The sequence below is a fragment of the Bombina bombina genome, chromosome 8 (genome assembly GCF_027579735.1).
Source record: "Bombina bombina isolate aBomBom1 chromosome 8, aBomBom1.pri, whole genome shotgun sequence".
Lineage (NCBI taxonomy): Eukaryota > Metazoa > Chordata > Amphibia > Anura > Bombinatoridae > Bombina > Bombina bombina.
In genome coordinates, this window is record NC_069506.1 from 340,312,407 (window position 1) to 340,339,810 (window position 27,404).

The 27,404-nt window shown below is 41.2% G+C and overlaps 1 protein-coding gene across 1 annotated transcript in view; it reads left to right on the forward strand.

Moving 5' to 3' along the window:
* Positions 1 to 9,941: 9,941 nt before the first annotated feature.
* Positions 9,942 to 27,404, forward strand: part of LOC128639046 (NXPE family member 4-like) — a 130,142-nt gene continuing 112,679 nt past the window's right edge. Inside the window, exons 1-2 of the mRNA XM_053691186.1 lie at positions 9,942 to 10,052; positions 10,513 to 10,617. Coding sequence (XP_053547161.1) covers positions 9,942 to 10,052; positions 10,513 to 10,617 — 216 coding nt within the window. The remainder of the gene's footprint in view (positions 10,053 to 10,512; positions 10,618 to 27,404) is intronic.

A 27,404-nucleotide genomic window follows, 5' to 3' on the forward strand; every position in this document is an offset into this window, starting at 1 on the left:
TTATATAATCTCTCTTTCCTGGCCCGTGTTGTAGTAGATTGGATCTCATCTAATAATTATGTTTTGAACAACCATCTTGAGGCCAGTGTCTGCCATCCGTACTCCTTATCTGCATTATTACACTTAGCACCTAAGGAAATCCCCTTAGAAATTAAACGACTCAAAACAATTCTCAACCCACTTAAAGCCTGGCACAAAATAGTAACTCTTCTCTCAATTAATAACAGCGCTACTTGCCTTTTGCCCATAATAGGTAACCCTAATTTTCAATCAGGAATATCTTCCGAAGTCTTTAGGAAATGGCATACGCAGGGGTTAACAAAGGTATATCAAATAATTGACAAAGAGAGAAAATATATTAAAACATTTCAGGAACTAAAAAGAGATTTTGATATATCTAACAAAGATTTCTTTGCGTACTTGCAATTAAGGCATTATGCACAAGATCTAGTCAAGAAAGCAGGCTGGGAATGGGGATTAGGTAAACTCGATGACTGGCTTGTTTTAACCAGAAATGGCCATATGTCAATTGCACCATGTTATCATCTTCTGGGTACAAATAAAGGTGAGCCGGTTTTGGCAAGGATTGCCTCCTACTGGAATACAGTAATTCCTCAGAGTAATATTGAGCCTAAAAACATTCAAATGTCAATTAAAAAAATTGCACAAGTAACGCTCTCTGCAACTTGGAGAGAGGCTCATGTTAAGCTCCTTCATGGGGCGTATTTTACCCCCGAGAGAGGCTTTAAATGTGCAAATGCAGGGTATAACAAATGTCCTAAATGTTCGTATCAGGCAGCTGACTTAACGCACATGTTTTGGCACTGCCCAAGGATTAGAAATCTTTGGGCTAGGGTTGAATATTGGTTAAAAAAGGTTCTTAAGATAGATCATGTCTCCTTGACAATATATCAAATAATATTATGCCTTAAGGAAGAGCCTGGTAAACAAATCGAGGAAAAAATAATAATCTCCGCTATCCTTGCGACTAGATATTTAATTTGCAAGAAGTGGAAAAGTCATGCAATGCCAAGCATTACTGAAATAAAAAACTGCATGAAAAAGCAATATATTTTGGATCAGAAAAATGCAGATATAAATAACGAACAAGATATTAAAAGGTTCTTTGATAAATGGGCCGCTTTTTTAAAAATATTCCCTGCTGCAGAAATAGATTATTTAATCTTTCCCTTCAGAAACACAGAAATTGTTTTGCTAGGAAACTGGTAAAATCTCTGGAGGAGGAGGGTGATGGCAGAGGAGAGGGGGGGGGAGAGGGAGGAAGAGGGAAGGGAAAAGGGAAATTTTCCCCCCTTCTTTTTTTTTTTTTTTCCTTTTCTTCGCATGGGGGGGGGGAGGTTCGAAAATTAAAATCCCAAGCATTGTTGGAAATTAAAATGTTCATGTTTTCACCAACATGATGATTAATTTAAATTTAACTATATGCATAATTGAATATAGTATTATATTGTCGAATCTATTGTATCTTTTATGTTATGCTTTCATTATGGTTGATTTTGTCTTGTTCAATGACTTGGATCATAAATAAAAGTTAAAAAAAAAAAAAAAAACTGTGTGCTCCGTCTAAATCATGAATATCTTTTTATGACTTTATTGTCCCTTTAAAAATAGTTTTTTTGGGGCTTCTGTTTTCTGTAACAACCTCTACAAAGATCTTGTTCACCAATAAACAAGACAGAATAGCAAACTTTTAAATCCCAACCACAAATATAAGATTATTGATAGATATCCAGCCTAAAGTGAGGGTAGACTTTAGCTAATCAAATACCATATATGTAATCTTTGCCATTAAAAAATATATGTGTGAAAAGGGTTAATTCTGTTCCTATAGTAATGTTTCTATTCCAATTTTATGTCGGCCCACTGGGATGAACTCTTTTTTTTTTTTTTTAGTTTTAAATTTTTTATTGAGCTTTTGTAAAAAAGTACAAACTTTTCCATACGGTTACAAAAGGTAAGAAAAACAAAGAAAGGTACAATGCACGGTTTGAAGTGAGCAATTTTAACATGAGATACATCCTGAGCGGCAGAATGTAGAAAACTATAATTCCCTGGACTGAATGTCACAGGAGAGTCCAAATGTCAGTCCCAATAGTAGTAAATGTGTTTTCCTTTGAAGGTCCTTTCTGTTAACATATTGATTATAAGGAACATCTAGAGAACTCTGTTTTCAGAAAACTTTTTGCAAATTTAACTGTGAAGTCCAATCTTCCTATGCATAAAGACGTGTGCTTATCCATCTCCTTACAGCCCTCTCAAGGATTCAGCACACAAATTAGAACATAATATGTAACATTGAATCATTAATCTAACATCCTGAAATCTAAAAAGTACCGGGCGGGCCCCGAATAGATCCTCCCCCCCCTCCCCTCCATGGGTACCTGGTCGTTAAGTGTTGTCAGCATGTTTTTTCCCCGACCACATTGCCAGCATTGTCTTGTGTACTTCTAGCTGGCCTGTTAAGACATAGTGATATCTCTCTAGTTGTAGTGTAGTGTCTACCCTTGTTTTCCATTCTGTCTTAGAAGGTATATGAGTAGATTTCCAGTTCAAAGGGATTAGGGTTTTAGCACAAGTCAAGAGTAGTATGAGTAGGGATTTTTGGGCCTGTGTTTGGAATTTGAATGGGAAGTGAAAAAGCAGCGTGTCCGGGGTTTTGGGGATCGTCAGGTCAGTGATTGAGTGTATTTCCCACCACACATGTACCATATTACCTTCTTTCCCCCATTGTGAAGTGAATTGCTGTAGGGTGTCGTCGGTCGGGGTCAGGATGATTTTATATAAAATCAAGATCATATGTTTAATCTCTACTGGGGACATGAATAGTTGTTCAAATTTTGTCAGGCTCCTTCCAAAGAGGTGCCCGAATTTGTGAGATTTGATGTAATGCTGAACTTGGGAGTATGTAAACCAGGAGTTTGCTATGGCGGGGTGATCCTCAAGGAGTTCCTGTGAAGTCCTGAGTCTCCCCTGTGATAATAGATTGCCTATGCAATTCAAGGGGAGCGCTGGGTGAGCAGTAGACCCCGTCAAATGCAAGGGCAAGTCATGGTTTCCGTAAATAGGTGTAAGGGGTGCATGTCTGGTAGAGATGTGTGATTCAGTGGATATTATTTTGTCCCATTCGTTGAGCAACTCCTCTAGTAAAGGTAAGCTAGGGATATCAGTCGGTCTGTGTTTCTTATCGGACCAAAACAAGATTGGTATGTGAATCTTAGGAATAGAATAAGCGCATACCTGTTTCCAGGCCTTGTCGTCTGTGGCCCAGCACCAGTCCACTATTCTGTGAAGAAGGGCTGCTCTCCTATAGGATTGAATGTGTGGAATTCCCAGTCCCCCCTGTTCCCTTGGGAGATATAGGGTTTGTTTGTTAATCCTCGGCCTAATGCCTTTCCAGATATACTCCTCTATGAGAGCTTGTAATGAAGGCAAGAAGGAATGAGGGAGGGATATGGGCATAGTCTGGAGTATGTATAGTACTCTCGGCAGGACATTCATCTTTACGACTCCGACTCTGCCGAGCCAGGAGATGGATTTATTCTTCCATTCGGAAAAATCTCTCGCCAAGTCTTTTTTCAACTGTCCATAATTGGCTTCAAAGACCTCTGAGTTGGAGCCTGATATATGGATTCCCAAATATTTCAATGAGCTGTTTTTTTGTATAAAGGGTGAATGGTGTTTGAGCCAGTTCAGTGATTCTGGTGTTAGGGAAATGCCAAGGAGCTCTGATTTTGTGAGGTTAAGAAGGAAGTTGGAGACTGCTCCATATTTTGTGAATTCTGATAGCACAGCTGGTATAGATGTTTCTATGTCTGTCATGGTTACCATAACATCATCAGCGTACATAGATAATTTATTTTCAATCGGTCCCGTCTGTATGCCTTTTATGTCAGGATTGTGTCTGATATTACTGGCTAATGCTTCTATGGCAATGGCGAATAGGGCTGGTGAAAGTGGGCATCCCTGTCTTGTCCCATTTGTGATAAAAAAAGAGTCAGAAAGGACTCCATTGACCTTTATTTGTGCATTAGGTTGTGAGTAAAGGGCAAAAATTGTCTTCAGTACTTTGTCCCTAAACCCCATTGCTACCATAGTGCTCCGCAGGAAGGCCCAGTCCACCCTGTCGAAGGCTTTCTCTGCGTCCGTAGACAGCAGAGCGAGCGGAATCGACTTTGTTTTAGAGTGGGCTATAAGGTGGAAGATTTTTAGAGTATTATCTCTGGCCTCCCTGCCAGGGATGAATCCTACCTGGTCAGTGGAGACCAGTTTTGGGAGGTATTTATTAATGTGTGTCGCTAAGATCTTTGCTAGTATTTTAAAGTCACTGTTGAGGAGGGAAATGGGTCTATAGCTTTCGGGCTTATCTGGGGCCTTCCCGGGTTTTGGGAGAACTGTGATATATGCTGATAGCATAGATCTGGGAAGGAATCCAGAGTCATTTAGTCCATTGAACAATTTGTGTAAGTGGGGTAATAATAATGGGAGAAAAGTCTTGTAATATTTATTACTCAGTCCGTCTGGACCTGGGCTTTTCCCGCTTGGGAGATTTTTTATTGTCTCAGCTATTTCTTTTTTAGATAGGGGTGTTTCTAGGTCGTTAGATTCTTCCTCAGTCAGTGTTGGTATTTTTGTGTGGTTTAGGTAATTTTGTATTTCCTGGGTATGGGTGTCCGCTTTCCCCCCTTTGAGATTATATAGTTTGTTATAGTAATTACGGAAGATTTGCGCTATGTTATAACTGTCCTGTCTCGTCCGTCCCAGTTCATCTTTCATAGAGTATATGCATGTTTTTAGTCTCTGACGTGTGAGGGTTCTTGCTAGTAGTCTACCCGCTTTGTCCCCTCCCTCATAGTATTTTTGTTTAAGTTTCAACGCTGACCGTTGATTTTCTTCCTGCAGTAGGGCCCTAAAGTCGAGTCTGGCTTGTGAAAGGTCGTTTTCTAGTGTGGTATTTGATGCCTCTTTTTTATGTCTTTCTTCTAAAGTGTGAATAGTGTGAAGTATTGAGTTGTATTTTTCTCTGCGTTGTTTATTCAATTTCAATTTGTGTTTAATTAATATCCCGCGAAGGACACACTTGTGTGCCTCCCAAACTGAGGTGAGGGGTAGATTGTCTTGTGTATTAATGTTAAAGTATTCGGTCATAGATGACTCAATGTCCGTTCTAATTTCGGGATTATCTAAAAGGGTGTCCTCCAGTCTCCACAAAAAGGGCATGTCAGGGGAGTCTGGCCATTCTATGTTACAAGAAACTGGGGCATGATCCGACCATGTTATGGCTAAAATGTCACTATGTTTGATGTATGATATTCCCATTGAGTCCGCGAATAGATAGTCTATCCTAGAATATTTCTTGTGGGGGCTGGAGTAAAAGGTGAAGTCCCTGTCGGTTGGGTGTAGGGTTGTCCAGATATCATGCAGAAGGAGATGTTTGAGTTGGGCGTTAATCTGTTTCAGTGCATGGTGTGGGACGCTTGACACTCCATTGGAGGTGTCCCATAGTGGGAGTAGAGGTGCGTTAAGATCCCCTCCCAGGAAAAGAGTACCCCTAGAGACATCCTGTATTTTTTGAGTGACCCTTTTGAAAAATGTATCCTGTTTAGTGTTGGGGGAGTAAATATTTGCCAATGTGATCAGTTTACCGTGGAGTTGTCCCAAGAGAATTAGGTATCTACCATCTCTGTCTTTTTCCTGTTGTAATAGGTGGAATGGCAATTTTCGGTGTATAAGTATCCCCACTCCGTTCTGTTTGTAGGGGCCTGAGGCTAGGAAAGCGTTTGGGAAAGTATGATTATGCCATTTGGGTTCTTTAGACCTGGCAAAATGTGTCTCTTGGAGAAACACAATATCCCCGCCCATCCTTTGCAAATCCCTCAGTACTATGGAGCATTTACCTGGGCTGTTGAGGCCCTTGACATTTACTGTTAGCAGTTTGATTGGATGCGTCTTATATGTAGGTGGGTCCAAGGTCTGAGAATAGTGTCCCGGGGTCCGCCCAAAAAGGAGTCTGGAACGTAGCCAGACAAATGCACAACAACAATAAACGCATTAAAACAAATCTATATGCGTATTTTGCAAAAAATTAAGTCTAAGTCTAACAGGCTGTGCCCTGCTAGGCCCAATACAATAGTAAAGATAAGAAGCATAGCTAAACCGTTTAAATTGCATTAAAATCAGCGTTAATTTAAAATCTATACAATTGCGTCATTCCCTCCTGGAGCACAGCGGGGACCTCTGAGGGTAGGTTTAGAAGTATGGGGGCGGGAGTTTAACAGCTATGAGCGGTATGGCTAGTAGTGCACAATACGTGCGGTCCCGCATTTATGATAGGGTCATCAGTGCGCTCCAAGAGGGTGCACGTGCAGCCAAAACATCAATCGAAACATAAGTTATATCTTAACACCAAGTGAGAAAGATGTAAAAAAGGTGTCTATACACATTAATAAACTTTAGTATTGAATTCAATGCCAACAGAGAATACATATTTTATTTTTATTTTTATTTTATTTTTTTAAACTAGTCAATTCGACTGGTAAACAAAGCAAACCTGACCAGCAAGTGTCCCTCAGTTCTGTAGAGATCTTCATCGCTGCTCCCTGAAGATTCCTTGTCTGTTGGGGTTGGTAGATAAGTTGGAGATCCTCTCTTCCTGTGGTGGTCTTGGAATGGGAGGGGGCTCTAGGCCCAATGAGTGAAAGAAGGGGCCAAGATCTTCTGCTTCCCTATAGATGGCTGTGTGATCTCCCTTAGTAGCAATGATGCTTGTAGGGAAGCCCCAGTGGTAGATAATCTTATTTTCTTGCAGGATGCTTGTTATGAACTTTAGCTCCCTCCTCTTTTGTAGCGTGGTTGGGCTTAAGTCTGCGAAGATCTGTAGAGTGACTCCAGCATGTGTAATTGGATGCTTGTTTCTGCCATGTTTCAAAATTTCCTCTTTATCCTTGAAATTTAGAACACGAAGAATAACATCTCGTGGGGCTCTTTCAATCTCGATAGCTGGAGACATTGGGGTGCCTTTAAGTGTCCTGAATAGGTCCTTGAGGTAACCTTGGAGAGCTGTCGGTTGTATAGACTCTGGGATTCCCCTGACCCGTAGGTTATTCCGCCTGCCGCGGTTGTCAAGGTCCTCCACTTTATCCATTAAACTATGGATCATGTCAGTGTTGTATTGTGCCCTGGCCGATGTGCCTTTTACCTCTTCAATGATATTTTCGTGGTTTTGTTCTACATTGGTGACTCTGTGGGATAGATCATTGATATCTTTCCTGAGCTCTCCAAAAAGGTTTTTAACTTCTTCCATGACCCCTCTAATATCCTCTTTTGAGGATAAGTTCTTCAGATCGTCCTTAGTGACATATGATAGGGGGGTTACATTCGCTTCAGCCGTTTGTGTGGACGTACTTTGTATGGCGTCACAGTGTGGGTTCAATGTCTCCAGTGTGGGAGATTCAGTGGGTTTAAGGTAGTGATTCATATTGCGTGATTTAGAGGCTTTTTCCCCCACTGTATTTTTTTTGTGGGGCATTACAGGTTAATGTGTCAACTAGCACGCAGGGTTGCACACTATTGTATTGTGGAATTATCTTATTGCTCCCCCACTATATTTTAAAGGTATTTCTTATGAAAGACAGGGACAACTCTGGGTTTATGGGTAGGGGACCCAATATATGAGATATAGTTCACTCAGAATAAATTATGTAATCTATATGACCCTCTTGGCAGAGATATGGTGTCCTTAATGGGTTAAGTGCAGAGGTGAAAAGTTTATTAGTTTAACCCTCTTTGGTATATATTGTGTGTGCCTCCCTCTGTCTGCCTGTGCAATTGCCGTGGAGCAGCTCAAAATAAACTTAGGGCAGAGTTAAACGCTTGTTTCAAAAGGTCTTTCTGTATAGTAGAGGTGATGCGTAATACAAGCCCAAGAGGACCTTGTTTCAAGAGGGGGATTTTATTGCCTGCAATCCGGTGAGCTGAGCTGGTGTCTGATCTGTCTGTCTCAGCTGGGCTATGACCGGGCAAGCTGTCAGCTCGATAGACAGGAGGAGCTCAGCTATACGTATGCTCAGCTATACGTATTCCCCCTAGAGTGTGAGTGCTTTCTTACCCGGGCATCCCGTTCTTATGTTGCCGTGGAGGGTTATCACCGGGTTTAGTCACTGCGCAGGTAACTTTCCTCAGCGGGATCCGCCGCGACTTCCGATCGTGACCAGGAGCCTCTTGTCTTGCGGTAAGTGGTGTCCGGTGTCCGTTTCACTTGGGGGCAATCAGCTTTTTGTTTTGTGGGTGCCGGCTTCTATGATCGGTGCTTGTGCTGTTATTCTCCACTTGGCGCGCTGGGCTTTTCGTTGCGTTCTGGTTACGGCCTGTGTGGTGGGATCTGAGCCATTAGGTCGGGAAGGGAAAGTATCTAATCCCAGCCCCACTCTCTGTCCAGTTTTGGTGAGGGCAATTTCTTACTATGTTTTGGTGATTTTGACGGTTCAGCCAGTTCTTAGAGTGCTGATTAAAAGTTATGGGCCTAGACAGTTAGCAGGAGCTCTAAGCTACAGCGGCCATCTCCCAGCGTGGCCAAGCTCCGCCTCCGAACTCTTTTTTATTTTTATGACTATTCCAATGAACATCCAATCAGTGTGTGTGCCATATGACACTCTTGAAGTCCAGCTTTTTGAAAGCACTTAGGAAGCCTATGTAAAGTGTGGGTGGGGCTGCTCTCCATGTCACAGCCCATTCAAAAGAGGAAATGAAGGGGGCGGAGGAATAGAAGATACCAAGTAGGATTATAAATCTTGTATTATAATATATACAGTGTATATATCTATCTATACCTGAATACAGGTTTAATAAATCTAGACCAGATATTCCTCTATACATCTAAAATGGCTACAGTGGCAATTTCAGAGTGCAACAAAAAATATTTATTGCTTCCACTGCCCTAAAATAAACCCCCGTCAGGCTCCAATTACTTACTGAGTCAGACGACCAACATGTAGGTTGGAGCTTGCGCAATAAATGATTATCGGTTATTTGTAGAGCGCCAACAGATTCCGCACATATAATAAATAAATGATTTATGCAGCTTCTCTGCCTCCTTGTAACAAGATCTAGCCACAGTTTTAGAGCAATCTGTCACTCTAATGTTGATCCGGCCCCTCTGAACACGTATACTTAGGGCTAGATTTATCAAGCCCCTGCGGCAGCAAGTTCTCACAAGAACTTGCTCGCCGCGATTTATCAAGCAGCGGTCACCAGACCGCTGCTTCCCTAACATCTTCGCCACCTCTATTGTGGCGAAATTAAATCTCCTCGGTCGATTCCGACTGAGGAGATTAACAGCTCCTGCTTGCGCGTGATTGGCTGTGCGCGGGCAGGGGGCGGGATTGCACGCGAGCGCAAAATTGCGCTCGTGTGCAATGTTAATTACCTGCGGGTAATTTCCCCCCGCCACAGGCGAGCTGAGGCATACAGGGGCGCGTATACGCGCCCCTGTATGCCTCAGCGTTTATAAATCTAGCCCTTAGAATCACAAAGGCAATGGTTGCTATAGCAACCTTTAAAGCATTGTCAGACCTGATACAGCTCTGTATAAAAGGAGCTTAATGTATTCAAATAAATTAAAGTGATGTTGTAATGTACCCTGTGTCTTTTTATTTAGCTGACAGTCCAAGTCCATCCTATTGTATTTAGTATTACTATTGTTGTAAGATATACATTTTGTAACGTTTCACTTTAGTTTTTCTATTACTATTGCTGCCATATGATATGTTAACTTTTAATAAAATAAATCCGGGTTTGCAAATATGAGAGATTCCCTTGACTGATATGCTAACAGGGCTGGTATCAACGTAGCTAAGGTATACCAGTTCTCTGCTAGCGTGTCAGTAAGGGTTCTTTCTGATTCTGCGTCAGCATGCACGCGCTCCATGTCTGATCAGCAAGGCGAAGCTGATTCACATGTAAATAGAAGGAAAAAAACGCCAATTTCTGGAGTGTTTAGGAATGCCTCAAAGTGGGACTATTTTTCAATAAACCAAGTAAGATTTCTATGAATTAAAATAATCATTAAAAATATATATATGTGATATATGTTATATGGATCATTTGGATTTTTTTCATATATAGCATCACCACGTTTATTATAGACCTATAAGTCGATCGTTTCCATTTAACATATGGGTGAATTTTTCAATATCCCAATCTGATCTGATGCAATATTTTGCCAACAGTGAAATGGTGTTACAGTTTGCATTGTGATCTCTCCAAAATTGAAAAAAAAGTTTATCGGCAGGTGATAAAAATGGTCAGAAAGTTTGGAATCGATCCCATAGTGTCACTTTGTATTTACATTTGTTTGTTAGTAATTATTTACCATATTTAGATGAAATGCAGCTGAGAGGATAGTGCTGTGTTATTACAAATCTTCAAATAAAAAAATGACCCTATATTTGTTTTCTAGAATCTAATTGTTATTGCATATTGCTTTATCCTTCTTAGGTGGAGAAAAAAGTCCTGGGAACAATGAAAAACAGAATAGTGTTTGCTGCTATTTTACTTCCTTTAGCCCTATTGACCTTTTTAGTAGAACGTAAATTAGTAAAGGTAAGATTATATTTATATTACGTTTATTATATTATGTTTATATTACCTATTTTGTAATTATGATTGGAGAGTGCAAAAATATTAACACTATTGTTTCCTAACATCACTTGAGTGCAATCCAGAGCGCTTTTATTTTTACGCTCATATTAAAGTTAAAAGTAATATTTTTTAGGGCTAGATTACAAGTGGTGCTAGAGTTAGATTTTTTGCGTTAGTTGGGTTGTAAATAGCGCAAAAAATTGAGCGGTATCAAACACTACATAGCGCTTCCATTAGAAGTTACTGAAAAACCTACTCCCTTCTCTTGTTGTGCGATTTGGTGCGATAAGCTTCATACCGCACAAAACCCAAGTCCTGACTTGACATGCTCGTGCACGTTTTCCCCCATAGACATCAATGGGGAGAAAGTGTTAGAACAAATCTAACACCTGCGATCGCGAAATGGAGAATGCCATAACGCAATCCCCATTGATGTCTATGGGGAAAAGAAAGTTATGTTAAAACCTAACACCCTAACATAAACCCCTAATCTAAATACTCCTAACCCGCCGCCCCCAACATCGCCGACACTAAATGAAGTTATTAACCCATAAACCACCGGCCCCCCATCTACTACTATAATAAACATATTATTATTATTATTATTCTTTATTCATAAAGCGCCAACAGATTCCGCAGCACTGCCCATGGGTACAAGGATAACAGTACAGTGGAGAAACAATTCGATAAGACACAAAATTTTACAGACAAATACAGGGGGAATTGAGGGCCCTGTTCCTGTGGGAACTTACAATCTAGATGGGTAGGAGGATTGGAAACAGGAGGTGGGGACTGCAGAGGTGAGAATGATATTAGTGAGGAGATAGAGGGCAACTGTTAGTTAATTGGTTAGTTTGTTAATAAGTCGGGTGATAAGCTTCCCTGAACAGAAAGGAATTTAGGGAACGTTTAAAGGAGGAGAGGTTAGGGGAAAGTCTGACATCTCGAGGAAGTGCGTTCCAGAGGGTTGGTGCCGCACGAGAGAAGTCCTGTAGTCTAGAATGAGAGGAGGTGATGGTAGAGGATGCAAGAAGCAGGTCGTTGTTGGATCTTAGGGGACGGGCAGGAGTATATTTGTTGATGAGTGAGGACAGGTAGGGTGGGGCAGCATTGGTGAGGGCTTTGTAGGTCAGGGTGAGAATTTTGAATTTAACTCTGTTGTGAATGGGGAGCCAGTGAAGGGACTCACAGAGAGGCGCAGCAGAAACAGAGCATCGAGAGAGGTGGATTAGTCTGGCAGATGCATTTAGGACGGATTGGAGGGGAGAGAGGCGGGAGAGAGGGAGGCCAGTTAGTAAGTTGTTACAGTAGTCAAGTCGGGAAATTACCAGGGAGTGGATGAGCTGTTTGGTAGTTTCAGCACTCAGAAATGGGCGAATTTTGGAGATATTGCGTAGGTGGTTGCGGCAGGATGAAGAGAGCAGTTGGATGTGGGGAATGAAGGACAGATTTGAGTCAAGCGTGACTCCGAGGCAGCGGACTTGGGGTGATGGGGAGATAGTGGTGCCGCCAACAGTGATAGAAAAATTAGAGACTGGAGTGGAGTTAGAGGGGGGAATTAGAAGTAGTTCGGTCTTGGACATATTTATTTTTAGGTGGTGAGAGGCCATCCAGGAGGAAATGCCAGATAAGCAGTCGCTGATGCGAGAGTTGACAGAAGGAGAGAGTGCAGGGGTGGAAAGGTAGATCTGGGTATCATCAGCATAGAGGTGATAGCTGAAGCCATAGCTGTTGACAAGTTTACCCAGTGAAGAAGTGTAAATAGAGAAGAGTAGAGGACCCAGGACAGAGCCTTGAGGTACTCCAACAGACAGGGGCAATAGAGAGGAGGAGTCACCAGCAAAAGAGACTGAGAAGGATCTGTTAGAGAGATAAGAGTGAATCCAGGAGAGGGCAGTGTCACAGAGACCAAGAGAACTGAGAGACTGTAGGAGAAGGGGATGGTCGACGGTGTCAAAGGCAGCAGATAGGTCAAGTAAGATGAGTATAGAGTAGTAGCCTTTGTTTTTAGCAGAAAGGAGATCATTAGTAACCTTGGTGAGAGCAGTTTCAGTTGAGTGTTGGGGACGGAAGCCAGATTGCAGGGGGTTGAGCAATGAGTTGGAGGACAGGAAGTGGGTTAGTCGACTGAAAACTAGTTTTTCGAGGAGTTTTGAAGCTAGTGGGAGCAGTGATATGGGTCGGTAGTTTGCAGGGGAGTTAGGGTCGAGGGAGGGTTTTTTGAGGATGGGGGTGACCTTTGCATGTTTGAAGGAGGCAGGGAATGAGCCGGTAGAAAGGGATAGGTTAAATATGTGAGTAAGAGCCGGAGTGAGGGTGGTAGACAGAGGAGGGATTAGATGTGAAGGAATAGGGTCAAGTGGGCAGGTAGTGAGGTGTGAGGAAGACAAAAGGGAAGCCACTTCACTCTCAGTGGTTGGGAGGAGGGTGCAGAGAGTGGCAGAGGGGGTGACTGGGAGCAGAGTTGGGAGATTGCAGGTTTGTGTTGGGATGTTTCCTCGGATTGCAAGTGTTTTATTGAGAAAATAGTCAGCGAGGTCTTGAGCACTGAATGCAGATGAGGGGGGTGGTGCAGGTGGGTAGAGGAGAGAGTTGAAAATAGAGAAGAGTCTTTTAGGGTTTGAGAAGTGAGTGGATATAAGAGAGGTATGTTTGCTTAGCTAAGCGAAGGGCAGAGGTGTAAGAGTAGAGAATGAACTTATAGTGCATGAAATCATGTTCAGAGCGGGATTTCCTCCAGGCATGCTCAGGCATGCTCAGCAGTGCGGGAGCATTTTTGTAGGTGACGCGTTTGTTGGGAGTGCCAGGGTTGGAGCTGACGACGTGGGGCTTTGCGAGGCTGGGGTGGAGCGAGAGTGTCAAGTGCAGCAGAGAGAGTATTGTTATAGTGGGTTATAGCAAGGTCAGGGCAGGATATCGTGGAAGTGTGGGGGAGGTGTAGTTGAATAAGATTGGAGAGTTGGGGAGCGTCCACAGTGTGCAGATTTCTGCTGGTGCGGGGGCGAGAGGGGGAAGTAGGTTTAGTATCTATATTAGGATTAAAGGTGAGCAGATGGTGGTCTGAGATGGGAAATGAGCGACATGCAACATTAGAGAGAGAGCAGAGATAGGAGAATACCAGATAGATTGAGTGTCCTTCGCGGTGGGTAGGGAATAGGGTGGATTGTGACAGGCCGAAGGAGTTAGTGAGTGAGAGAAGTTTAGAGGCAGCAGGGGCAGATGGGTTGTCAATGGGGATGTTGAAGTCCCCTAGAATTAAAGCAGGTGTATTTGTGGAGAGAAAGTAAGGAAGCCAGGCAGCAAAGTTGTCAAGGAATTGGGAAGTTGGTCCAGGGGGGCGATAGATAACTGCCACTCTGAGAGAGAGAGGGGAGAACAGGCGAATGCAGTGGACTTCAAAGGAAGAAAAGGAGAGAGATGGAAATGGGGATAGGTACTGGTAGGAGCAGGAGGGGGAGAGTAAGATGCCAACACCGCCACTGTGTCTCTCACCTGGCCTAGGTGTATGGCTAAAGTGAAGACCACCATGTGTGAGAGCAGCAATGGAAGCAGTGTCAGAGGAAGATAGCCAGGTTTCAGTAATAGCTAAGAGGTTGAAAGCATTGGAAACAAACAGGTCGTGAACAGTTGTAAGCTTGTTACAGACGGAGCGAGCATTCCAGAGGACACAAGAAAAGGGAGGGGTTAGGCATTGTGTGTTAATTGAGATGAGATTGTTGGTATTGCGTGACCTAGGATTTTTGCAGTGGGAGATGGAGCGAGAGAGTAAAAGTGTGGCGATTGTTGCAGGGCCAGGGTTAGGAGAGACATCACCAGCAGCAAGCAGTAGTAGCAGTGAGAGAGACAGAAGGTTAGAGTGAGATTTGTAGGAGCGGGAATGATTAGACACAGGAGAGTTAGAGGGGGAAGAGTTTCTAAGGAAACAAAGTAGTTCATGAGAGGACAGCATAGGGGATGAGAGAAGGGAGGGGGAGATATGGATAGTGTGGGGATTGTTGTTATAGGGACATGCAGTGATTTTTAGGAGAAGGGGAGACAGAGAGAGCAGAAAAGGCATAGAAAGCATTGTGTATAAGTATAGTTATTAAGTTTACCTGTTAGTTGGTCTGCAGTTTCAACCTCTAGTTTCCAACTCCAGTGTGCTAACTCTTGCTACTTAGATCAGAGAGCCATCGGCCCAAAATGAGCCTTAAGCCTTCTCCATATGTAGGAGTGAGAAGTAATGAAATGATTCTAGGCAGCTGTTACAGGCAGTTTTAGCTAGTAGGAATTACACACTTGCAAATTAGAGAGGGGTGGGGTTAAAGGATGAATAAGTTTAGACAATATAAGATAAAATGATTACAGGTAGATAAAATGGAGACAGAGGAAATGGTTACCAGAGGAGTCTAGCAGAAATTAAAGGGGCGTTTAAAAGCAGTCAGTTAGGCAGAAGCAGGAAGACATACCAGAGGAGTCTAGCAGAAATTAAAGGTGCGTTTAAAAGCAGTCAGTTAGGCAGAAGCAGGAAGACATACCAGTGGAGTCTAGCAGAAATTAAAGGGGCGTTTAAAAGCAGTCAGTTAGGCAGAAGCAGGAAGACATACCAGAGGAGTCTAGCAGAAATTAAAGGGGCGTTTAAAAGCAGTCAGTTAGGCAGAAGCAGGAAGACATACCAGAGGAGTCTAGCAGAAATTAAAGGGGCGTTTAAAAGCAGTCAGTTAGGCAGAAGCAGGAAGACATACCAGAGGAGTCTAGCAGAAATTAAAGGGGCGTTTAAAAGCAGTCAGTTAGGCAGAAGCAGGAAGACATACCAGAGGAGTCTAGCAGAAATTAAAGGGGCGTTTAAAAGCAGTCAGTTAGGCAGAAGCAGGAAGACATACCAGAGGAGTCTAGCAGAAATTAAAGGGGCATTTAAAAGCAGTCAGTTAAACCGCCGCCCCTGACATTGCCGGCACTAAATAAACATATTAACACTACGAAAAAAATAAAAAAATCTAACATTACCAAAATAAAACGCTAAAATTATGAAAAATACACTAAGATTACAAAAAATGATAAACGAAATTATCCAAAATAGTAAAAATTAAACCTCATCTAATAGCCCTATAAAAACAAAAAAGCCACCCCAAAATAAAAACACCCCCTAACCTAACAATAAACTATTAATAGCCCTTAAAAGAGCCTTTTAGAGGGCATTGCCCTAAGTTAAACAGCTCTTTTACATTAGAAAATTAGAAAGTGAGTAGAAAGTGAGTAGAATGTGAGTTCTGAGTCATGTGTGATCCCAAGACAACGGACCTGGGGTGAGGTGTTGAGAATATAGTCTCCAACCGTCAGGTGTTAGATGTCTCAAAGAGGGGGGAATAAGAAGTAGCTCAGTTTTGGACAGATTGAGTTGGAGGTAGTGTGAAGACATCCAAGAGGAAATTGCAGAGAAGCAGCTGGAAATCTGGTTGAGTAAAAAGGAAGAAATATCAGGAGAGGAAAGATAGATTTGGGTATATTCAGCATATAAGTGGTACTTTAATCCAAAGGAGGGTATAAGTTTTCCAAGGGAGGATGTATAGAGAGAGAAAAGCAGTGACCCAAGACAGAGTCTTGCGGTACTCCAAGAGAGGCATAGAATCACAAGATATGTTGTTAAAGTAAACTGAAAATGAGCGGTTTGAGGAAAAATGAGGCAAACCAGGAGAGGGCTGTGTCTCGGATGCCAAATGAATGTAGTATTTTTAGGAGGAGAGGATGGTCGACTGTGTCAAAAGCATCAGACAAGTAAAGAAGAATTTGTAAGGAGTAGTGGCCTTTTGCTTTAGCTGATAACAAGTGGATGAAAGAATGGGGGTACATTCAGATTGCTAAACTTAACCAACTGGTGTGCCTTCAGTGCCCAAACACTTAATAAGTGTTATTAAAAGAAAAGCTGGTGTTACACCATGGTAAACAGCCGATTGTTTCAACTTTTTGGAGTGTGTTGAAGTCATCAAATTAGAAATGAGTGTATATTTTTAAAAATACATTAAATTCACAAAGTAAAACATAAAATAATGTGTTAATAATGTGTTTTCAATATAGTACAGAGTGAATTGAATTTTCAAATAGCTCATTTTGCTTGTTTTTTTGCATTTTCCATACTGTCCCAACTTTTTCAGAATTGGAGTTGTATACCAAAAGTAATTTGCAGTGCTTGATAGAAATAAGAAAACAATGTTCAAAATATTTTATGGTGTAATATAAAAAAAGCATATTGTTATATCACAATATACAGAATTTGTGTAAGAAGGCAAAAAAATATATTTTAGAGCTTCACACAGATATACACAGATTTCCTATATTACACAGTGCAGATGGGAAACTGAATCACAAACAGTTAAAATACAATTACAATATTAAAATACATCAGTAATAGAAGACCAAAATAATTCTTCACTAAAATAGGGAAATAATAAAAATTGAGGGCTATAAATTATGACCAAGTAATATTTTAATTGCTATTTAATTGAAAGTCACTTAAATTTCACACCTTCTAGATCCATTTGTTGAAGTTTTGTTCTGTTATTTCTCTTTCCCTGACAAATGTTACCCAAAGACTAAATAAACACTGACTGTAAGCTCCATGCATATCTGTTTCTCTTTTATACAAATGATATTTCAATCAAAGCATGTCATTTTAAATAATTTATCCTACCTGATAAACCTAATATTTCTGGGTTCCTGAAGAAAGGATGAAATACAGAGGTGCCTCTAAGTGCAATATCACCAAGCAGGGTAGAATCAACAGTACGTATATTGACGTTCGTATACACTCACATTTGGTGACGCACACTGTAGTGCTATTGTGGCAGACCGAGATTTCTGAGCCGCTCGGCTGACTCTGACCTCTGGTATCTCCAACAGATTAATGGTAGGTGGTGCAAATTCCTCACTGCCTTGGTACGAAGTGCCGCATCCAGCAGTCGCTCCTACTACTTGTCAGCAAAAATCCAATGGTTAAGAGAGGTATGAGGATAAAGGACCTTCCAAAGACCAAAGCGATAGTATGTTTTTCAAACAAATTTAATGTAAAAACGTATTAAAAACAGTGACACATTTCTCAGCGTGCAACGCCGTTTCCTCAAACTGTATATTGCTAAACTACCGCTACCTATTTAAAAAACTCTCCACCAATCAATCTACACCTTGTGTCATTAACACGCCTCCTCCTGTGACATCACGCAGGTGAAGAGCGTGCAACAAATTTCACAATAATAATCCCCTCCTCTACTTACATCTATTGTTGATCAGACAAAAGGCAATTTGAAACTCGCATTGTAGCATTATTGTGTACAAAGTATATTTTTTTTCATAAGCATGTTGAATGAAATTTTAGCGTGATAGTATACGCTACTATATATAAGGTATTATCACATTGGCATAAACACATTTTATCAATCTCTATAATGGCTCCATTTTGCAAATGTGGGGTGAATTATGTAGGTCGTACATCCAGACATATGTGGTCAGAGCACATAGAAATATGAAAAAAAAGTATCAATATCATAGTGTCTCTAGACATTGTCATATTAAACATGGAATAGATTTAAATAGTTTCTGCATTACCACCATAGAAACGGTCTGAAAATCTCATAGATACAATAGATTTATTAGGTTACGCCAGAGAGAAACCTTCTGGATCTATAAATTAAACACACTTCATCCACAGGATCTAAACTTGAATATAGACGCAGCAGCTTTTTGAGTAAGAAATTCATTCTAAAACACTCTATCACTGTACTTTTTTTTCCCACCGAAATATAACGTAATTTTTTTGCACTAGATGTTTTTTAAGATTTAGGGGCCTATTTATGATGGTGTGAGCGGACTATTTATGATGGTGCGGATACTGGTAGTTTATTATTGATTAGGTTTCTTTTATTTTGGGGTGTTTTTTTTTTTTAAATGGGTATTAGAATAAGAATAATTGTTATTAATTTGGAAAATTTGTTTGTTATTTTGTGTAATTTTTTTTTTCATTTTGGGGTGGGTTTTTCTTTTTAGAATAGACATTTTTTTTATTTTTAATGGGCAGCAAAAGAGCTGAAGGCTCTTTTCAGGGTAATGGGTAAATTAGGTTTTACTTTTTTTATTTTGTGGGTTTGGGGGTTTGCATACTGTTAGGGGGTGTTTGTTTTTCTTTTGTAGAAAAAGAGCTGATTTCTTTAGGGCAATGCCCTACACAATGCCCTTTTAAGGGCCCTTGATAGTTTATTATAGATTAGGGATTTTTTTATTTGGGTGGATTTTTTTTAAAAGGGTATTAGAATAGGAATATTTTTTATTGTTTTGGATAATTTCGTTTGTTATATTTTGTAATTGTAGTTTTTTTTATTTTTTGTAATTTTTGTGTTTTTTATTTTTTGTAATGTTAGGTTTTAGCGTAAGGCAGCTTAGGTTTTATTTCACAGGTAGGTTTGTATTTATTTTAACTAGGTAGTTAATAACTATTTACTAAATAATCTACCTAGTTAAAATAAATACAAACTTACCTGTGAAATAAAAATAAAACCTAAGCTAGCTACAATGTAACTATTAGTTATATTGTAGCTAGCTTAGGTTTTATTTCACAGGTAGGTTTGTATTTATTTTAAATATGTATTATTTAGTTAATAATTGTAACTTTAATTTAGCTCTATTTTAATTATGTTAAAGTTAGAGGGTGTTAGGGTTAGGGTTACGGTTAGGTTTAGGGGTTAATATAGTTTAATTTAGGTTGCTGCGATGTGGGGGGCTGGCAGTTTAGAGGTTAATAGGTTTATTTAGTGGTAGTGATGTGGGAGGTCAGAGGTTTAGGGGTTAATAACTTTATTTAGTGGCGGCAATGTCGGGGAGCAGCGGAATAGGGGTTAATACATTTATTAATGTGTGGGCGATGTTGGGGTGCAGGGGAATAGGGGTTTGTGACGAACCAAGGTTATCCAACCCTGCGCCAGTCACTTATTTTGTACAGAAATGGTTATCAGCCCCCTTTTTCCTGTCACCAATAGGTCACAATCTAGCCACACCAGGCAAGCTTGTGATTCAGTTTAGTGGGTGCAAGGGTTAACCACACTCCCTAGTCTGTACTAGACGTAAGAGAAATGCCCTATACTCCCTTTTAATGCCACCCACACTAAACCCACAATCCTATATCTCCAATACTGCCACAACTTAAAATTTATTAAAGGGAAAATCCTAAGAAAAAACCCAGACTTTACACATTAACCCTCTAAATACAATTTAGCAGAAAATAACCTAAATTATACAGTTCTAATATTCCAGTCTCTTTCAGTAACAGGGTTCAATTATTAGACAAAGGCCAAACTTAATAAAAGAATGATTTATTATGCCAAAAATATTATGCACAATGCATTATTAATAAAAGTTGGTACAAATAACATGACACATTAGCAAACGGTGTTTTAAAATAAAATAGGAGAAAAATATCAGACCTAATACTTTACTAGCTTATGAGTCTGCCCCCAGGGAGATGGGCAAGAAGAAAAGTTGTCACTCACGCTGTAGCAAGCAGCCTCCCATGTAGAATGAACACCTTATTGTTAAAAACATTAGATTCTTATACCATTTTCCAAAGATTAAGTTGCCTGACCACACCCTCCTGGGCGGGCTAAGAAACCCCCCTTTCTTTATGCCCTTCAATAGACTAAGTTCTTGCCTGAAATTATACAATCCATTATAATTTCTGCTAGGTAACTATTTCTATATTTAGATATCGAGAACCTCTTAGTTTCATTGGGAGAATCAGTTTGATATCAAATATTCCATAGGTGGTCATAATTACCTTCATTTAAGGTTATAACAGTTTTAACACACACTAAGTACATAATATACCAATGTCCTTTCAGTGACCTGGTCAGTGTTTGTGATGGAGGCCCTGTCTTGCATCATGCATTCTATTGACAACCTAAGCCATAAACTCTTTCCTGTGTATTTTCTGAAACTTAGAGCTTGAGTGGCTTTATGACCCAATGCATACACAATAACACTTGGTGGGGCTATTTAGGAGGCTCCTGGCACTTCAAAGAAAACACACAATTCTTCTTGAAAAACAAATAACTGTTTTGAGTTCAAGCTACACAGAATTAACCCCTTCTTAGTTAAAGCCTGAGGTTTTCGTGACACCTCCCCCAATAAGAGATGCAAAAGGGGGTGGCTACGAGCCATTCCTGATGCGTATCAAAGGGAGCTTCCCCTTGCGGTGATAACGCCATTGCCAGCAGAATGCCCTCCTTTTAAAAGTGACACACTAGTTGCTCTACCCAACTGATTTAATATATTACAGGGCCCCTCCCATGCAGCCTGTAGCTGGTTCTGCCTCATGGGTGTTAGTACCAGAACATTTTGCCCCATCTCATATACTCCCTCTCTGGCAGTAAAATCCTGCAACTTTTTTTGTGGGAATATGGCATCTCTGGGTTTTGCAGGTACCCCCCCCAATAAGGCTTGCATCTTATCCCTGAATAACACATCATCCATTTGTACAGAGGTGCCTGTGAAACCTAGGGTCTTGCTACCTATGGTGTGCTCTCTGGACATATTGTGTGCTGTCAGTTGCTGCTTAACTACCATGGGCTCTTGCCCTCCCACTGGAGTAGAATTCCTGTACTCCTGCACTATGTTATGGTTGGTAGGGGGTTGACTAACTGCCCCCCTCCTCTTAACTGTGGGTACCAGCTGCTGAGCCTGCTGGGGACTTTGAGGCTGCATGCCTATCACTGTATTTGCATACTGGCACTGTGGGGCTGTGTAAATACACTTCTCTGTACTCCCCCCCCTGTGCCTGCAGTCTGGGTCAGTCTCTGTCCCCTAGTCTGTGCAGTCTGTTTATAGGTCACAGCTGAGGTTACTGGGGTCTCTGTCACCCACAATCCTTCACACTCACTCTGGGGGTCCCTCAAAGAGTATCCTGTACCCTCCTCCCCCACACACTCTGAAATCTGTGGCTCTGCTGCTTCTGTCATAGAGTGGGCTAGCTTGCTCCCCTGCTTTCTCTCACAGTCAGTCTGCCACTTTGCATCATCACACAGAATCTGGGATCCTTCTGACACTGGTGCAGACAAGCACACATCTTCCTTCTGCCATTTATCCCAACTATTGTGTCTTCTCACAGGGAATGGAATTGGCCCTGGCACAGAATGGCACACATCATCCAGCGGCCCAGTCACCCAGTCAATCTCTTCCCCGTCAATCTCACCTCCTTCTATAGAATCCACTGATTCAATCACAGACAGACACGCACACCTCATCTGCCTCCTCTCACAGACAGTTTCTCCCCATACAGCTAAACTTGGTTCAGGCACAGACAGACCCACACAGTCTATCTGCCTTTCTCCCCCATCAGTCTCACTCTGTACAGCTAACTGTAATTCTGCTGATAATGCTGGTTTAAGTACAGGAAGACACACACCACCTGTCTGTCATTCTCCCCAGTCAGTCTCTCCTCTTACAGATTCACCTCTCAGCACAGACTCCCCCAGTTCAGGCACAGCCCTGCGCACACATGCACTCTGTCCTTCCTCCTGGTCATAATGTCTCTGAGCATTTTTACACACAGCCCTTTCCACATAAGGGTCTGCAACTAATGTCACTAGGTCACATGTAGCATTGTCAGGCACATAAAGAGATAACAATCTACCAAAATCAGTACCCAGTAAAACATCATTAGGAATATTTTCAGATACCCCCACATTTCTTAAACCTCTCCCCGCTCCCCAATCAAGATATACACGTGCCATAGGCACTGCAAGTTTCATTCCCCCAATCCCTTTAACTGCTAGAGTCTTTCCAGGGATAATGTTATCAGAGTTCACTAGCTTTGGACGCACAATAGTCACTTCTGCACCCGTGTCCCTCAGCCCCAAGGTTACCTTGTCTCCAACAGTCACAGGTTGCAAGTTCTCATGGTTGTTTTCCTCTGGACAGGTAACAAACAAAACAGATGCTGGTACTTCTGAGGGATTACCCCCTCCAGCTGATTGCTCCAAGTTGATCCTCTCTGGGCAAGTGGAGCTGATGTGGCCCACTTTGTTGCAAGCAAAACAGCTGCGGGGATCCCCCTGCCCAGATGCAGCACTCGCCCCTCCTTTCCAAGAGGGAGCAGACACACTAGATAAAGGCACAGCAGGTTTTGTGAAGGGGGGTCGTGCAGCAGCTCCTTTGCAGGTGGATCCCCCCTTAGAAAAGTATGTTCTCCCATTCTCTGGTGACCTGTTGGCTGTTTAAAAATCAGCCAACTCGCCAGCTTCCAATGCTGTTATGGGCTTCCGATCCAAAACCCATTCTTGAACTCCGGCTGGGCACAGCTGCATAAATTGCTCCTTCACAATCAAATCTTCCAGCTCCTCCATAGTGGCAACTTTTAATTCTCTGACCCACTGTTTAAAGGCTGTCATCAAGTTCCAAACAGCTGCAGTATAGCTCTCTGACAAACCTTTCTGCAGAGAACGGAATTTCCTTCTGTACACCTCAGGAGTAAGATTATACCTCTTCTGTAGTGCAGCTTTAATGGAATCATAGTCCTGATCAAACTCTGGAGGTAGTTCAGCAAAAGCCTCCAGTGCAGGACCTTTCAGGCCAGGGGTAAGGTACTTGGCCCACTGCTCCCTTGGCAACTGGAACTGTCTGCAAACTTTCTCAAAGCTACGCAGGAATACATCCACATCTCCATCTTTCTCCAGAGTGGGAAAATTCTCTGCACGCACTCTGGGAGCAGGTGGGTCTCTAGGTTCACTAACAACAGGTGAGACCATCCCTCTCTCCAACCATGCAAGCTGTAGCTGATACTCTATCTCAGCATGTCATTCAGCAGCCTGTCTTTCAGCTGCCAGAGCCTCTCTCTCAGCTGCCAGAGCCTCTCTCTCAGCTTCCCTAGCCACCTGTCTCTCAGCTGCTTCCGCGGCTGCCTGTCTCTCAGCTGCTTCCACAGCAGCATGTCTCTCATAAAATTTTGTAATCAGTTCCATGCGCAAACTTGCATCCACTGAGCCCATATGTTTAAGAACAGTTTACAAATAACAGTCCAAGGGATCCCCAGATCCTGATGAATCGCTGCCTCCAGCTGCAGACATCTCTCCTGAGACCTCAACTGGCGTGATTTGGCTGTTATCATATTCCACAAGAGCTTGTATTAGTAAATCTTTGAACGTGTTGGAATATCACGCTCTTGGCATAAGAGCACCAGTGTCTCTTTAGATTGCTGCTTTTATGATTGCTTAGCAAAAATAAAATAGAAAAGAAAAACAGAGAATAGGGAAGGGGACTGTTTGCAATGTATGACTATATAATGAACTGAGTTTTAGCCTTTGGAAATTGTAAGAAACAATTTCTTTTAGTACCGGGATTTTCACACTAGCAAATCCACACACACTAAAATCTAATAATAAAAAAAATTATCTACACCGCTGCCTACCAATTTGTGAAGAACCAAGGTTATCCAACCCTGCGCCAGTCACTTATTTGGTACAGAAAGGGTTATCAGCCCCCTTTTTCCTGTCACCAATAGGTCACAATCTAGCCACACCAGGCAAGCTTGTGATTCAGTTTAGTGGGTGCAAGGGTTAACCACACTCCCTAGTCTGTACTAGACGTAAGAGAAATGCCCTATACTCCCTTGTAATGCCACCCACACTAAACCCACAATCCTATAGCTCCAATACTGCCACAACTTAAAATTTATTAAAGGGAAAATCCTAAGAAAAAACCCAGACTTTACACATTAACCCTCTAAATACAATTTAGCAGAAAATAACCTAAATTATACAGTTCTAATATTCCAGTCTCTTTCAGTAACAGGGTTCAATTATTAGACAAAGGCCAAACTTAATAAAAGAATGATTTATTATGCCAAAAATATTATGCACAATGCATTATTAATAAAAGTTGGTACAAATAACATGACACATTAGCAAACAGTGTTTTAAAATAAAATAGGAGAAAAATAACAGACCGAATACTTCGCTAGCTTATGAGTCTGCCCCCAGGGAGATGGGCAAGAAGAAAAGTTGTCACTCACGCTGTAGCAAGCAGCCTCCCATGTAGAATGAACACCTTATTGTTAAAAACATAAGATTCTTATACCATTTTCCAGAGATTAGGTTGCCTGACCACACCCTCCTGGGCGGGCTAAGAAACCCCCCTTTCTTTATGCCCTTCAATAGACTTAGTTCTTGCCTGAAATTATACAATCTATTATAATTTCTGCTAGGTAACTATTTCTATATTTAGATATCGAGAACCTCTTAGTTTCATTGGGAGAATCGATTTGATATCAAATATTCCATAGGTGGTCATAATTACCTTCATTTAAGGTTATAACAGTTTTAACACACATAAGTACATAATATACCAATGTCCTTTCAGTGAACCGGTCAGTTTTTGTAATGGAGGCCCTGTTTTGCATCATGCATTCTATTGACAACCTAAGCCATAAACCCTTTCCTGTGTATTTTCTGAAACTAAGAGCTTGAGTGGCTTTATGACTCAATGCATACACAATAATACTTGGTGGGGCTATTTAGGAGGCTCCTGGCACTTCAAAGAAAACACACAATTCTTCTTGAAAAACAAATAACTGTTTTGAGTTCAAGCTACACAGAATTAACCCGTTCTTAGTTAAAGCCTGAGGTTTTCGTGACAGGGTTAATAACTTAGGAGCGGCAGATTAGGGGTTAATAGTTTTTTCGGTGGCAGTGATATCGGGAGTGGCAGATTAGGGGTTAATAACTTTATTTAGGTGTCAGCAATGTCGGGGGCAGCAGATTAGGGGTGTTTAGATGTGGGGTTTATGTTAGGTTTAAACATAACTATTTTTCCCCATAGACATCAATGGGGCTGCGTTACGGAGCTTTTTATTCCGCGATTGCAGGTGTTAGGTTTTTTTCTAACTTGCTCTTCCCATTGATGGGAGTGGAAAGCGTGCACAAGCACGTCAAAACACTGCTTGTATTTTGTGCCGTATGGAGCTCAACGCAACCATATCGCACGCACAAGCCGGCTGTTTCACAACTTGTAATAGCAGCGCTGTAGATGGTTAAATAACGCAACTTGTGTTGCATTTGATAAATACCCTCTATCGCGCATAACTTGTAATTTACCTGATAGTTTGAATTGCACAGGGCGGCATTTATCAAGCTGTGTATGCAGCTTTGGAATCCAACAGCAAGTTAAGAAACAGCAATCTTTCTCTACCACCTCAGATAGGATGGAGTTAAATCGTCCCAGGCTGATTTTGACAAGTCCTGCTCTCATGAAATTGGTCTAACTCTTCTTTTCACAGGCAGAAACTAAACTAGAAAATAATACGTTTTAAAACTGTCATGTTTGCTTTGGGGGAAATATAATACACACAGAGAGAAGCACAAACACAGGAACTAACAACCAGATCAATAACTTGTTAGCCTGTTCTATGGCGATTTACCACCAGAGTGCAGCTTCTTTTTAGGCCAGCAATGCTTTTCACAGAGTAGAACTTTCCTGTAGCTTGTTCTATGGCGATTTGTTTGGGGGGAAGACAATATGTAAGGAGCACCTTTTTTAAAATACATTTTATTCAGAATATATTTCAACAGGAATAAACTTAATGAGACATGAAACCTAAAATGTTTCTTTCATGATTTAAATAGAAAATAACATTTTAAACAAGATTTGCTTCATTTTCTTATTATGCTTTGTTGAAAGAGCAGCAATGAACTACTGGTATCTAAATGAACATATGGGTGAGCCAATGACAATCAGTATATATATGCAGCCACCAATCAGCAGCTTGAACCTACGTTCTTTGCTGCTCCTGAGCTTTCCTCTATAAACCTTTTAGCAAAGGATAACAAGAGAACAATGTAAATTAAATAATAGGTGTTAATTGGAATGTTGTTTAAAATGTTATGCTCTGTCTAAATCATGAAGGTCTAATTATGGCTTTGCGGTCCCTTCAGTATCAGTTTCAGAGAATACGAAATAAGTTGAGTGAACTCTGAGTGCCCTTCAGAGGAATAAAATTTGTTGACTTAATAACAGGAGAATAAAGCAAATCTTGTGTAAAATTGTATGTTCTACGTAAATCCTGACACCCAAACGTTTTCTTTCATGACTTAGACAGCATACAATTTAAAAAAAGTTTCCAACCAAATAAACTTTTATGATCAAAAATGCTTTGTTCTCATGGTATCCTTTGTTGAAGAGATATCTAGGTATGTGTCTGGGGCACTAGAGGACAGGAAATAGTGCTGCCATCTACAGCTAATGCATAACATTCTTGCAAAATTGTGGCCATATAGTTCTACAGACATGAGCACTCTCCTGAACTTTTACTAGGCTTGAGGGGAGTGGGCACTCACCTCAACAAGAATACACACATAGCACTCCTGAGTTCTGTCACATAAATAATATCAAACGATATAAATATTCACAGTAAATTGTCAGATCTAGGAATGATATTGAATTTTGACTGGCTTCATGGGTTAATTTTATGTTGAGATCATTTGAATTAATATCCTGCAAGAAAATATCAAGTTCATCCTTTGTGCCTTCCCAAAGAAAAAGCACGTCATCTATGTAACGTAGCCATAGAGGTATTCGGTCAGTATGTTTATCATTCGTATCAGAGAAGACAATGTGTTGCTCCCACCAACCTAAAAAGAGGTTGGCGTATGTTGGGGCACAGGCAGTACCCATGGCAGTCCCCCTGGTTTGAAGATAGAACGCATGGTCAAAAGTGAAAAAATTGTGATTTAAAACGA